Source organism: Brassica napus, chromosome C2 (genome assembly GCF_020379485.1).
Source record: "Brassica napus cultivar Da-Ae chromosome C2, Da-Ae, whole genome shotgun sequence".
NCBI classification, from domain to species: Eukaryota; Viridiplantae; Streptophyta; class Magnoliopsida; order Brassicales; family Brassicaceae; genus Brassica; species Brassica napus.
The window spans coordinates 56,991,066-57,006,131 of NC_063445.1; the positions used below are offsets into that span (position 1 = coordinate 56,991,066).

The 15,066-nt window shown below is 39.7% G+C and overlaps 1 protein-coding gene across 1 annotated transcript; it reads left to right on the forward strand.

The window, feature by feature from the left end:
* Window positions 1-2,866: 2,866 nt before the first annotated feature.
* LOC125582524 lies at window positions 2,867-3,544 on the forward strand. The gene has a single exon (XM_048749264.1). The coding sequence runs from the start codon at window positions 2,867-2,869 to the stop codon at window positions 3,542-3,544; it is 678 nt and encodes a 225-aa protein (XP_048605221.1).
* The last annotated feature ends 11,522 nt before the right edge of the window (window positions 3,545-15,066 follow it).

The window sequence follows — 15,066 nt, forward strand, 5'->3', positions numbered from 1 at the left end:
AATAAGCCGGTTTTTGGTGGTCTTGTTGAGACGCACGTCTGTCCTGAAAGAGCTTCTTCCCTCGTTGCTCGCTCGTTTCCGGGATGGTCATATGTAAATAACGATGAGTTCTCGAATTTAGGAAAGATTTGGGTTGTGTGGCACCCTTCGGTTCAAGTCACAGTAATCTCTAAGTCCCTTCAGGTTATTACTTGTTCGGTCAAACTGCCTTTTCAGCCTACCGAGTTGGTTATCTCGATTGTCTACGGCTCTAACTTCAGGGAAGAGAGAAAGGACCTCTGGTCTGAGTTAATCCTTGTAGCTTCATCAATCTCCTCTCACCCTTGGGCATGTCTTGGTGATTTTAATGAAATCTTGTCGCCAGAAGAGCATTCTACGTGTAATAACTACTCTTCTACCTCGGGTATGCGAGAGTTTAAGGACTGCGTCGACTCTTGCCTTCTCTCTGATCTGCCTTACTTTGGCAACACTTTTACTTGGTCTAATAATCAGGTGGCCAAAAAGCTAGATCGTATTCTTGTTAATGACAACTGGCTCCTCCTTCACCAGGATTCAGTGGGTGTTTTTGGTGATCCTGGCATATCTGATCATAGCCCGTGCTGCATCTACTTGGACTCTTTCAGACCAAAACAGAAGAAACCTTTCAAGTTTTTCTCCATGCTCAACAGCCATCTTGATTTTGCTGAAGTGGTCAAGCAGTGTTGGACTTCTCTTCCGTTTGCTGGCTCCAAAATGCTCTTAGTATCGAAGAAGCTAAAGGAACTCAAAAGTATTATAAGAGCCTTTAGCAAGGAAAATTTCTCTGAGCTTGAAAAGCAGGTGGCTGAATCTTTTACAGAACTACAATCTTGCCAGCACGCGCTTCTCGCTTCTCCATCCCCAGCTTTGGCCGCATTAGAAAAAGCAGCGCATCAAAAATGGATAGTGCTTGCAAAAGCTGAAGAATCCTTTCTTAGGCAGAGAGCCCGTATCCTATGGTTGGCAGAGGGAGATTGTAACTCGGCTTTCTTCCACCGGGCTATCAAATCTTGTACTGCTCAAAACTTCATGCACATGCTGTTGGATTTAAATGATATGGTCATTGATGATCTGCAAGGTATTAAGGATCACATCTTGGACTTCTACCAAACTCTCTTAGGAGGACAAGTCCAGCACACTACCTCGTCTCCTGACTTAATTGCTGATCTGGTCCCGTTCAGATGCTCTCCTGAAGCTTCAGAAACCCTTCTGGCTCCGTTTACAGCGACTGATATCTGAGAAGCCTTCTTCTCGCTGCCTAGAAATAAATCTCCAGGCCCGGATGGCTACCCTGTGGAGTTTTTTTACGGCAAACTGGCAAGCTGTTGGGGCTGACTTGATCACTGCTTTGCAAGAGTTTTTTGTTTCTGGAAAAATCTTAAAACAATGGAACTCCACAGCCTTAACCTTGATCCGTAAAAAGCCGAATGCTTCAAGGATATCTGAATTCAGGCCTATCTCTTGCTGCAACACATTATACAAGGTAATATCTAAACTGCTTGCGAACCGCCTTAAGCAGATATTGCCTTCTATCATATCAAACTCTCAATCGGCCTTCATACCTGGGAGATCTCTTGCTGAAAATGTCTTGCTAGCCACTGAATTAGTTGCTGGCTATAACTAGAAAAATATTTCGAAAAGGGCAATGCTGAAGGTTGATCTCTAAAAGGCCTTCGACACGGTAAATTGGGATTTTGTTCTCAACACTCTTAAGGCTCTCAACTTTCCGATGAGTTTCATTAACCTCATTGAGCAGTGCTTAACTACAACCTCCTTCTCGGTCTCTATAAATGGTGAGCTTTGCGGTTATTTCAAAGGAACTAGAGGCTTGAGGCAAGGAGACCCACTTTCTCCTTACCTCTTTGTGCTAGTGATGGAGGTTTTCTGCCGTATGTTGAACGAGAATTACTCAGCAGGCCTGATAGGATTCCACCCCAAGGCAGAGCACCCACAGGTTACTCACCTAGCTTTCGCGGATGATATCATGGTCTTCTTCGATGGTACAAAGGATTCTCTGGATAATATTGCCAAAACTCTTCATGAATTCACCAAGTGGTCTGGCCTCTCTATGAATCGCTCCAAAACTGATCTATTTACGGGGGGTTTGAACGCTGATGAAACTAATGACTTGGCTAGTCTCGGTTTCAATCTTGGTTCTCTCCCGATCCGTTACTTGGGTCTTCCCCTAATGCATAGAAAGCTCAGAATAGTGGATTACAGACCTCTCCTAGACAGGCTCCGCTCATATTTTACCTCGTGGACTTCGAGAGCTCTGTCTTACGCAGGCCGGTTACAGATGCTGAAATCAGTGATCTATGGTCTGCTGAACTTTTGGTTTACTGCGTTCATCTTGCCTAAAGGGTGCATCGCTAAAATCCAAACCCTATGCTCTCGTTTCCTCTGGTCAGGGGATATAACAAAGAGAAGCTCAGCTAAAGTTGCCTGGAATGTATGTTGCCTTCCTAAAGAAGAAGGAGACCTTGGGTTAAGGAAATTCTCTATCTGGAACCGTACTCTTTGTCTCCGACTTATATGGGTATTATTCTGCAACACAGATTCTCTTTGGGCTTCCTGGACTAAAGAATATAAATTCCAAAATAATGAATTTTGGGAAATTGAGTCTGTTGACCACTTCTCTGCGACATGGAAAACAATTCTATCTCTCAGGCATACTGCTTCAGCGCTTTTAAAGTGCAAACTTGGCAATGGCAATCGAGCTAGCTTTTGGTATGACTCATGGACCCCCTTTGGACCTTTGATAAATTACATTGGACAGCAGGGTCCAAGAGAGCTGGGAATTCCCTCAGACGTAAAGATTGCTTCGGTAATCACACATGAGGGCTGAAATATGAGGCATGCTCGATCAGATAGAGCTTTGGAGCTCCAAATCCACCTCTCCTCGGTAAGGGTACCTCTTCCTTCTGATCCTGACGATGAATATTTCTGGTGTGTGAATGAAATGGAACTGGAAAAATTCTCCGCAAAGTACACTTGGGATTCTTTACGGCCTCGAGGACCTGTACAGGAATGGACTGCTAATGTATGGTTCAAGGGTGCAGTAACTCGTCATGCTTTTCACTTCTGGGTTACTCATCTCGACAGGTTGCCAACCAGGTCTCGTCTAGCCTCCTGGGGTCTTTCTGTTGATCAATCATGCTGCCTGTGTGGAAATGCGCAGGAGAGCAGGGACCACCTGTTCTTAAGATGTGAAGTTAGTAGGCATCTATGGTCTCTGATCACAAGGCGACTAGGATACAGAACCTTCACCTTCCACACTTGGACAACTTTCACTTCCTGGCTGGGTTCTCAGCACCCCACCCACTCATCTACCTTGCGTCGTCTTGCAGCCCAAGCAACAATCTACATCCTCTGGTATGAGCGCAATAGCCGTCTCCACAACAACATGTCATCATCACCAGCGGCTCTGTTCAAGCAACTTGACAGGCTGATCAAAGATACCATTCTTGCTCGACGAAAGATGAAGGCTTTCGGTGGGCTCCTTAGGCGCTGGCTTGCCTTCGCCTAGACCTCTGTTTTATCATCTATTGCATTTGCTAATCTAGTTCGGGTTTACACCATGTTTTTTCTCTTTTTGCCATGGTGCTCTCCTGTATGCTTTAACCTTTGTATTACACAACCTGCCCATTCTAGTAATGAAATTCATATTCTTAGCAAAAAAAGTGTGAAGAAGCCAAAGTCGATGATGCAAGTGTAGAGTCTCTAAATTCCTTAGAAGAGCAGTTCAAGGCTGCTCTGTCTATAACTAGAGCTAGGAAGGTATATATATGCTCTACTAAGTGATTCAGATGATTATTCCACAAAATATTCGGACCTTTCCCAACTTTGGATCATCTTTCCAATTTGACACAATCCGAAGTTTCTTGTTGTAGACACAACTAATGATGGAGTTTCTGAAAAATCTTGAAGAAAAGGTTAGTGCTTTGGTTTTCATTAGCCGCCAGGCGCTTATGCTGATCTCTGAATCCTCTTAGCCTCTGAACATTCCAACAAATAAACCATGTTTAGGCTCTAGTCCCTTGATATGTCTTTTGGTCTTCTCTTAGTTTCCTGATATTTTCTTGGCTTCATTGAAATGAAAGTCTAATGAAACACAGCCCGTTAAAATCTTGATAAAAAAATGGAAACTCCTCCTTGCTGATTCACCAAGTTGTGATGAGGATGTTTTGGAGCGTGTTTAAGGTGTAAAATGTCGTGGTCTTGGTGAAACAGGAGAAGCTGTTGAGAGAAGAGAACCAGATTTTAGCTAGCCAGCTAACAAAGGTACATATGCGTGGATAAGCTATTAACAATTTTATACACATATAGATGGGCTTTACCGCATTAGCTAGATACTCGCATGTATACGTACAAATACTTAGGAAAGTCAGACTTTGTAACAACAAAAAACTATGCTATTAAAGGTCTTTATCTTTCCAATGATTTCTGCCGTTAAAATAAACTAACTTATCCATTTTTTCTGCTGCCTCTTTATTTCAAGTATTGGCCCCGTTCATACCCAAGCATATTGTTTCTCTTATTTACAGTGGCTAATATAGGGTTTGGTTGAGGTCAATTTGGTTCATTGTTTTCTGAAATTGTGGGTTCCCATAGAGGGTGAACTGCTCTCTATTCATTTGAAATCTCGTATTTTAACCACAGAATTTAGGTCTGTATTTACTGTTAATGTGTAGTATATGTAGAAAATAATGTTTCTTTTTTTTTTGAACACCAAACTTAATATTAAACTCCCAAGCAAACTAGTTGGGGAAGGAGGAGTGCATTACAGACTTAGCTAGTGAATCAGCAAAAGAGTTCAGAGATCTCGAAATGAAACAAAATGAAATGCGCGTGAAACGTAGGGATAGTGTCTCGATGTCCCGAGTGATTCCGTAGAGATCCGCCGGATGACGCTTCGAGGATAGGGCAACAATGAGTGCCTGACAACCTGACTTGATGCAGATTTCTAAAATTCCAGCTTCTAGAGCATGGAGGAGAGCCGACTGGATGGCGATTGCTTCGGCCATAAGTGGCGATGAGATGAACTCGAACACTCTGGCGTCCTGCAGGAAAACAACATTCTCATGATTCATAAAGCACCAACCACAACCTGCTCTGTTCGTGGCTTGGCTCCAAGCCGCATCAGTGTAGCTGGTAGTCTCTGTGGTTGCTTGAGGAGGCCGGATTGCAGATGCCGTTTGTGCCGAGTGTGATGGTTGGGCTCTAGGTTGAGCGACAATCCATTCTCTAGCACAGAAGATGGCTTTGGAGAGTATCTCAGCCGGACTGAAAATCCTGTTTTCGAATATACGACACCAGAAAATAATGTTTCTTACTATGAAAGTTAAGGACTTTGATGGCTTTTATCCTACATAATTTTGGAGCGAAACCCATGATTATGCTATTTATTTTAAACGTACTGTTAAAGCCTAGATTTCGTGTTAGTTAGTATTTATTTAGTATATGTAGAAAAGGTTTAAGTTTATGGAAGTCTCTTACAGATGGAGAAGAAGAGGCTTCCGGAAACAGAGGGTGTAAGAGCAATGTCATCGGAAAATAGCTCCGGCAACAGCCCACCAGAGACCCTCCCGCTTCTAAAGTAACACTCATCATCGACGGCTGCTTTTGCACCATATCCTGATTACAAATAAAACAAAATAAATGTAAAAGAAATAATCATATGTGTATCTTAAACATCTTCTTCTTCACCTGATCATACGAAAAGTTGAAGAAAAAAAACTCAGGGAAAGCATTAAAACTATCTTTGTTGCTACATTTGGAGACATGATCACGGTCTCATATGGTTTCTATATATGTTTTGTATGTTCTTGTGTCCCTTGAAACTATGACTTATTGTTTATAAAAGGTCTTGATTTCTTCAGCTTGAAGAACCCTAATTAAAAGCTAACTCATTTTATTTATTTTTGTTATTTAGTTGCTACTTGTTTACTTACCTTCGTGGCAGAGTGTAAGCATATTCTTAGTAACGAATTTACCTGTCCATTTTGAATTTATTTCTAGGTGAGAAAATAAATATTAAGATATGTTGATATGCCTTGAATCTGGATGTTACATCTAGGCGATGGATGTTACATCACGTACATCATACCGACTCAGTTGCATCAGAAGCGTTGCATCAAATTATTATAGATGTTACATCTGATCGTGGGCTTAGGCCCCATGAGTCCATAAAATCTAGGGTTTTAGATACAAGATGCTACTATATTTATCTTGTATTCGAAATAATCCTAAATTTGCACTTTGTAAGCTCAATATCGCCTCCAATAATAAGATCTCTCTTTGCCCGTGGACGTAGCCCTAGGGGTGAACCACGTTAAATATACGTGTCGTAGTTACATCGCTTTTATTCATCTATTTCTGCATCTATTCCTTCTCACGTCCGTTACAACAAACTGGTATCAGAGCTCGGGGTTGGTGATCTGGTGAGAAGATGTCTAGAATAAACGCGAAGATCGACAAGTTTGATGGGAGAAATAGCTCCAGTCTTTGGCAGATTAAGATGCAGACGTTGTTGAAGCAACAAGGCATCTGGGGACCATTGTTAGGGAAGAAATCTGAAGCAGCTGATTTGGAGGCTCTGGAAGAGAAAGCGTTCTCAACAATTTTGTTATGTCTGGCAGACGAGATTATCATCGAAGTGTCGGATGAGAAAACGGCTGCTAGTTTGTGGCAGAAGTTGGAGAGTTTGTACATGACAAAATCTCTAACGAATAAGCTACTTTTGAAGCAACGCCTCTTCGCCTTGCGTATGCAAGAAGGTATTGAGCTTCGCGATCACCTTGACAAGTTAAATTCGATATTACTGGAGCTGCGTAACATCGATGTTAAGGTGGAGGATGAAGATGCGGCACTAATCCTGTTGGTATCTCTGCCGAACTCCTTCGAGAACTTCGTGCAATCATTCATTGTTGGCAAAGATACAGTGAAACTGAAAGAAGTTAGGTCGGCGCTTCATAGTCGGGAATTGCGCCATAAGGCATCCAGCTCAGAGACAGACAATCAAGCTTCAGGATTGTTTGTCAGTGGCGTGAAGGGACATGGGAAAAGAAGGACTTCGAAAGATAGGAATTCGTTTCCAAGAGGTCCTAAGCCATCTGATATTTGCAACTATTGCAAAGAGAAGGGACATTGGAAGTCAGTCTGTCCCAAGATGAAGCAGCAACAATTTGGGTTTGTTGCAGTAGCCAATGATGAAACCAAGTCTGACGATGACATCGCTCTTGTTGTGCAAGGACACACACACTCTTCTGATGTGTGGGTTCTTGACACAGGAGCATCCTACCATATGACACCGAGGAGAGAGTGGTTTTCAGAGTACACTGAGGTACTTGACAGCAAGATTAAGATGGCAAACGACTTTGTTTGCAAGATTGCAGGGATCAGCTCAATCAAGCTCAGGACACATGATGGTAGACTCTGCACATTGAACAAGGTGAGGCATGTTCCATCAATGACGAAGAATTTGATATCCGTGAGTCTTTTGGATAGTAGAGGGTTCAAATATTCAGGTGGCGATGGAGTTTTGAATGTCTACAGGGGTTCTGATGTGATTCTGAAGGATTTCATGAATGGTACTTTGTATTTACTGAAGGGTACAACGGTTACCGGTTCAGCAAATGTTGCATCGCCAGAGATCCCAGAGGAAGATATGACTAAGCTATGGCATATGAGGCTTGGACATATGGGTGATCGTGGGATGCAACATCTGTCGAAGCAAGATCTGCTTTATTTTGATATTGGTTTGGAACTCTGCTCGGAAGAGTTTAAACAGTTTTGTAAGGATGCAACATCTCCAAAGCATCTTACAGACAGGAGAACACCACAGCGGGATGGTGTTGCAAAATGGATAAACCAGATAATGCTAGAGAGATTGATGTGCATGCTCTCGAGTGCTGGTTTGGAGAAGCGGTTTTGGGCTGAAGCAGTTAACACGGCTTGCTACTTGATAAATTTTGGCCCCCACATAAGCATCGAGTGCAGGATACCTTCTGAGGTGTGGTCAGGTAGATCTGCTGAATATTCACTTTTAAGAGTGTTTATGGATTACGGTGATGGAATCAAGGGATACATGGTATGGTCTCCATTAGAAAACCGAGTGGTTCTAAGCAGGAATGTTGTCTTTGATGAAACATCTATGGTTAGAAGCTCAGGGTCCAGTTCAGAAGCAGAAAAGGGTAGCACTGATAAACAGGTGGAGATGCAAGATGATCAGGAAGTGATCGATGTGCAGGAACTTACAGAAAATCAAGAGGAGCGTGTAGAAGATGTTCAGTTGGAGTCTACGGAGACTCAACAGCTTGACGCTATAGAGCATAGCATTGCGAAGGATCGACCAAGAAGGGTTGTTGTCAGGCCACCAGAGAGATATTGCTTTGACGATATGGTGGGTTATACACTTCAGGTTGCAGAGGAAGTGGATGCGTCATCCACCTACATGGAAGCCGTTTCTAGTCCCGAGTCTGAGAAACGGCATGTTGCAATGAGAGACGTGGAGTCTCATCAGAAGAATCATACATGGATCTGGTCACATTACCATCGGGGAGAAGGGATGTTACATACAAGTGGGTCTTCAAGATTAAGGATGGAGCATCATCGGCATAAGAAGTTAAGTATAAATCTTGGGTTGCTGCAAGAGGGTTATGTCAGAGAGAGGGAGTAGACTACAATGAGATGTTCTCACCTGTGGTCAGAGATACTTCCATCAGAGTGTTGCTAGCGCTGATAGCATGTCAGGACTTGGAGCTTGAGCAATTTGATGTGAAGACAGTGTTTCTTCATGGAGAGCTAGAGGAGATATACATGACTCAGCCGAATGGTTGTCAAGTTCCTGGAAAAGATGACTATGTGTGTACGTTTCAGAAGTCACTTTATGGATTTAAGCAGTCTCTCATACGATGGTACAAGAGATTCGACAGCTATATAATCAAGTTGGGCTACATCAGAAGTCCTTTTGATTGGTGTGTCTATGTGAGTAAGTTTAAGGATGCGACGTTCATATGTTTGGTACTCGACGTGGATGACATGATGATAGCTGAGGAGAAGTGTGACATCGAGAAGCTGGAGCTTCTGGGTTCTGAAGTTGAGATGAAGGACTTGGGTGCAGCAAAGAAGATTCTAGGGATAGAGATCTTCAGAGATAGGGAGAAGGAGTTGTTCTTGTCACAGAAGGCCTATATTAATGAGGTGTTGACAAGGTTCGTGATGTCTTCAGGTGAACCTATCAGTACTTTGTGCACTGCAAATGATCATCTCACCATGTATATGGGATAGTCCGTTGGGGCATCTGGCCCGTTGGGGCGTCTGGTCCGTTGGGACATCTGGCCCGTTGGGGCGTCTGGTATGTTGAGACATCTGGTCCGTTGGGACATCTGGCTGATGACGAACGTCTGGCTCTAGTTGAGCATCTGACCGTTAAAGGGCGCATGGTTCGTCGTAGCAACACATCTGGTCTGAATGGACATCTGAAGCAAAGAGAGCGATGGTACATTTGGCGTTGAAGAACGCATCTGGTACATTTGGCGTTAATGGCGCATCTGGCACTTGAAAGTGCATCTTGTACATCTGGCACTGATGGCGCATCTGGTACATCTGGCGCAGAGAAACGCATCTGATATATCTGGCACGTGAAGGTGCATCTGGTACATCTGTTATTGGGAGGATTCAAGTCAAGGTGGAGATTTGTTGATATGCCTTGAATCTGGATGTTACATTTAGGCGATGGATGTTACATCACGTACATCATACCGACTCGGTTGCATCAGGAGCGTTGCATCAAGTTATTATGGATGTTACATCTGATCGTGGGCTTAGGCTCATGAGTCCATAAAGTCTAGAGTTTTAGATACAAGATGCTACTATATATATCTTGTATTCGAAATAATCCTAAATTTGCACTTTGTAAGCTCAATATCGCCTCCAATAATAAGATCTCTTCTTGTCCGTGGACGTAGCCCTAGGGGTGAACCACGTTAAATATCCGTGTCGTAGTTAAATCGATTTTATTCATCTATTTCTGCATATGTTCCTTCTCACGTCCGTTACAACAAAACAAGATATCAGATAAGTCCTGGTTTTTAGGAACTTCAAAAACTCAATTTTTCAAAAAAATAATAATTTGATTTTAGGCGGAGAACCCGTAGAGAATTGTCTTTATCTGTCACATTGAGCTCATAATAGGCCCATTTATTAAGTATTGCGGCCCATTACTTTCTAATCTATACTTCTTGTTTTCGTCGTTTTCTACACTCGTTGACAGTTGACACTATCTGTGCTGTTCAATGCACAATGCATTATAACTTTTTTTTTTACTAAAACTGAAACAGGAAATCGAAATAAATCTTAGTATCATCAGCTTGAGCTAAAATAAACCATTACCCCAGTTTATCAATCTTAACAGTAAATCCCCAAAACAATGAAAATCGTGAAGAAAAAAAACAAACCATAAACCATGTTGATCATCTCATTTAACTGATACTGTAAAATGAAATATTAATTTAATATTAACGAATGAACTTTAATCTTTAACATAAATATCTAGCTAAATGACTCACTAATATTATTGAGACTTGAAAGCCATTCCACACATTATCTTGCAGCATGATTGCCCTTTGATATGGGCCGTTTATTGCTTGCTTCTTCAAAATCTTCTTCATTTCCATTAAGGGTATACATTAACAAAATATATTTTTTTCTTGTAAAAGCATATGTTGCTGGTCATGGTATATGGGATATGAATCATGTGATGTTTGTAAACGTAAATGCTACCAGTCGTGCTGCCAATTTTTTTCTTTTCGTGTTGCCAAATGTTTTGTGTCGATAAAGACAAGTAGTGCATCCTTGGTTGTGTTGGCACCCTGTAACCCCTCAGTGTGCATTAGCATTATGTTAATATGTCTATGTTTTAATTATTTATGTGTTGACACCAATGACATGCATGGTTTCTTTTGGGGGGTTTTTGCCAAAACTAACCCACAACTTGATTTTAACCCCAAACTTATACCCAAACTTGAATCAAATGCAAAACTAACCTAAAAGCCTAGTGAAATTACAGCTCAGCCCTTTGTGACCAAACAAAAAAACAGAAGCCATTTTTACGAATATAGCCCTAGTAAATCGTCTGAGTCGTCTGAGATGTTGGAAGTCGTCTGGACGACTGAAGTGTAAGTCGTCTGGTACCGGTTTATTTTAAAAATAATTTATAAATCTTGTAAAAAAATATTTTGATGCGTGAAAAATAAAAATCAAGTAATTATAAACAGTTTTAAGTGATATAAATTAAGATATGATAAAATTGATTTGTTTTGAAGATAGATGAGTGGAAGTAGTGAATCATGAAATACTTTGGTTTAGGAGTTTGGCAAACATATGTTGTAGTATTGTATGTATTGTTAGGGTTAGATTTTGGAAAACTAAAATGTTTTTTTCAAAAATTAGTTTTCACCTATATGTGTTTATTTATGTGTATAGTAAACACTTTTCAAGTTTGATTTGATTTTATGAAGTCTTTAATTAGATAATTAAGTTTAGGGGTTATGTTTAGGGTGTGGACGACTTATATTTCAGTCGTCTGTTGAATAATTTACTCGGACGACGTATATTTTAGTCGTCTGTTGAATAATTTACTCGGACGACTTACATTTCAGTCGTATGGTGAAGAAATTAAAACAGATGACTTACATGTAAGTCGTCCAAATATTCCCGCCTAAAATTTTTTAAAAAAATTATTTTCCCGCTTAAATAATTTAAACCAGACGACTTACTTGTAAGTCGTCTCGAAAGTCTTCTATTTTAGTTTCCCGCTAAAAATATTTAATTTCCCGCTAAAAATATTAAACTCTTCTGGACGACTTACATGTAAGTCGTCTGTTGTAATTTCTTCACCAGACGACTGAAATGTAAGTCGTCCAGGAAGTCGTCTGAGTAAAAAATATTTAATCTAATTGGATTTTTTGTCTCCCTATATAAAGAAAAATTTACACATTCTCTCTCCTCCTCTCAAATGGCTGCAACAAAAATGTAATGTTCATCATTCTAAAACTTTCCAACCTCTCTCTAATCTCTTTGACTTGAAAACACCAAACTTTATATGAATTTTTCAGTTTTGTCTCATGTATTTCTTACTAATCTATCTCTTTTACAGGTTTTTAATCAAATGGTACTCATCTTCCATTAATTTAAAGGTAAATCTATTAATTTTAGATATGTATTTTTGTGTGTTCTATAAATGTAGATTTATCTAATCTTCCATTCATTTTCTCTATTTTTAAGTCATTTGAACGTTTTTGGATATGCAGGTTTTTCAGATCTGGATTTGATATGCTGGTTTTTCAGATCTGGAAGACTTCTTGGACGACTTACCTGTTAGTCGTCTGGAAGTCGTCTGGAAGTCGTCTGGACTTCTTGGAAGTCTTCTGACAAAGTCGTCTGGACTTCCAGGAAGTCGTCTGGACTTCCAGGAAGTCGTCTGGACTTCCAGGAAGTCGTCTGAACTTCATGGAAGTCTTCTGACGAAGTCTCCCTTTCATAATAGATCTGAGCGTTTTGGTAAGTTCTTATGTCTGATTTTTCTTCATTTGGTAATTTCTTGTTGTATAAAGTTCTTACTTTTTTCCCAAACTAAAACTCTCCAAACCCACTCTAATCTCTTTGACTTGAAAACACCAAACTTTATATGAATTTTCCAGTTTTGTCTCATATCTTTCTTACTAATCTATCTTTTTGCAGGTTTTTAATTAGATGGTACTCATCTTCCACTAATTTAAAGGTAGATCTATTATTTTTAGATATGTATTTTTGTGTGTTCTGTAAAGGTAGATTTATCTAATCTTTCACTCATTTTTATGTTTTTAAGCCATTTGAACGTTTTTGGATATGCAGGTTTTTCAGATCTGGATTTAATATGCAGGTTTTTCAGATCTGGAAGACTTCTGGGACGACTTACCTGTTAGTCGTCTGGAAGTCGTCTGGACTTCTTGGAAGTCTTCTGACAAAGTCGTCTGGACTTCCTGTAAAGTCGTCTGGACTTCCTGTAAAGTCGTCTGGATTTCCTGTAAAGTTGTCTGGAAGTCGTCTGAACTTCCTAAAAGTCTTCTGACAAAGTCGTCTGAACTTCTTGGAAGTCGTCTGGACTTCTTAGAAGTCGTTTGGACTTCTTAAAAGTCGTGTGGTCTTGTCTACTCAAGTGGAATCCAAGCTTGTCTTTGTAGAGGAATGATCTATAATAGTTTTGTTTGTGGTCTGTTTTGTGAATTGCATGTCTACTCTTTTAGTTGTGAATTTTTTGTAAAATCAGTAATAATGTTTTCCAAGATGTATTAAATGTGATAACAATGTGTTTACACATTTACAAATCAATGAAATAATAGACTTCAGTAGCCTTTTTCTTATCTTTGGATCTCTCATATGCAATAATAAACTCCAATGGCCTTTTTCTCATCTTAATAAACAAGAATGTTGGTAGCTTTATATTGATACAACATTTTAAGAAGTATTTTAACCCTTCTTCCAACTCATAACAATAGTCATCATTATTGTCTATAACAATAATACTTAAGAGATGGAAACAAACAATAGTAACTAGTCAAAGCATATCATATTTTATTATAAGTTTGCGTTGAAAAACTTAGTCAAATTTAGTAAAACTAAGGGAGAGAACATATTTTGTAAATATGAGTTTTACATATCTTGAAGTTACTTATCACTCTTAAAAATACAAGTTATTCAAAAACTAACGTAGAAGACTTAAAAACTAGCGGAGAAGACGCGGACGACTTCAATCTAAGTTGTCCAGACGACTAAACTATACGTCGTCTGGTCAACACAGAGGTTATTTTTGCAATTGACTTTGAAATCTGTTATTTCGGACGACTGAAAAATAAGTCGTCTACTATTGTTTGGCTAAAAAAAAAACTCCAAAAAAGCTAGACGACTTACATTTCAGTCGTCATAGGTTAGTTTTGCATTTGACTGGATAATTTCAGAAGTTTGACTTTTCTGGACGACTTACATTTCAGTCGTCTAGTGAAAATTAAAATAATAATATTTTTTTAAAAGTAGACGACTTACAGTTAAGTCGTCATAGGTTAGTTTTGCAATTGAAAAAAAAACTTCAAGATTTAATTATATACAGACGACTTATAATTCAGTCGTCCACGAGACGACTGAAATGTAAGTCGTCCAGGATTTACGAGGTTTGACCAGAATCTCAGAAAAAAATCCTGGACGACTTACAAGTAAGTCATCTAGTGGACGACTGAAGTATAAGTCGTCTGTGTATAATTAAATTTTGAAGTTTTTTTTTTCAATTGCAAAACTAACCTATGACGACTTAACTGTAAGTCGTCTACTTTTAAAAAAATATTATTTTAATTTTCGCCAGACGACTGAAATGTAAGTCGTCTGGGGAAGTCAAACTTCTGAAATTATCCAGTCAAATGCAAAACTAACCTATGACGACTGAAATGTAAGTCGTCTAGGTTCTTTGGAAATTTTTTTGAAACCAAACAAAAACAGACGACTAACTTTCAGTCGTCTCAGGTTACAGATTTCAAAGTCAATTGCAAAAATAACCTCTGCGTTGACCAGACGACTTCCAGGTAAGTTGTCTGCAGCCAGACGACTTCCCAAGTAAGTCGTCTGACGAACAGATCTGGAAAAAAACTCGATGTCATACCTTAAATTGGTGAGATAAGTTCCTTAGCATACATAAGGCTTCTCCAAGCACACAGAATCACAAACGAAAGTAACCCACCCAGAATCGTTAGCTTCTATGACTCTATGAACCATAAAAAATTTAGAATCAAAATCTTGGGTTTTTTTAGCTCATTGTGGAGAGAAAGTGAGAGATATGTTGTGTTTAGTTCACAAGATTGGAAAAAGAAGAAGGGTAAATCGATTTTGGGAGCATTAAGAGCTTCAAATTGGTTGTTCATGGTGGTTGTGGTATTGATGACAATGGCAATCTTGTAATCACTTGAAGATGATGAGGGGTGAGAGAGTAAAATGTCATTTTCGAAAAAAAAGAAAAAAAAA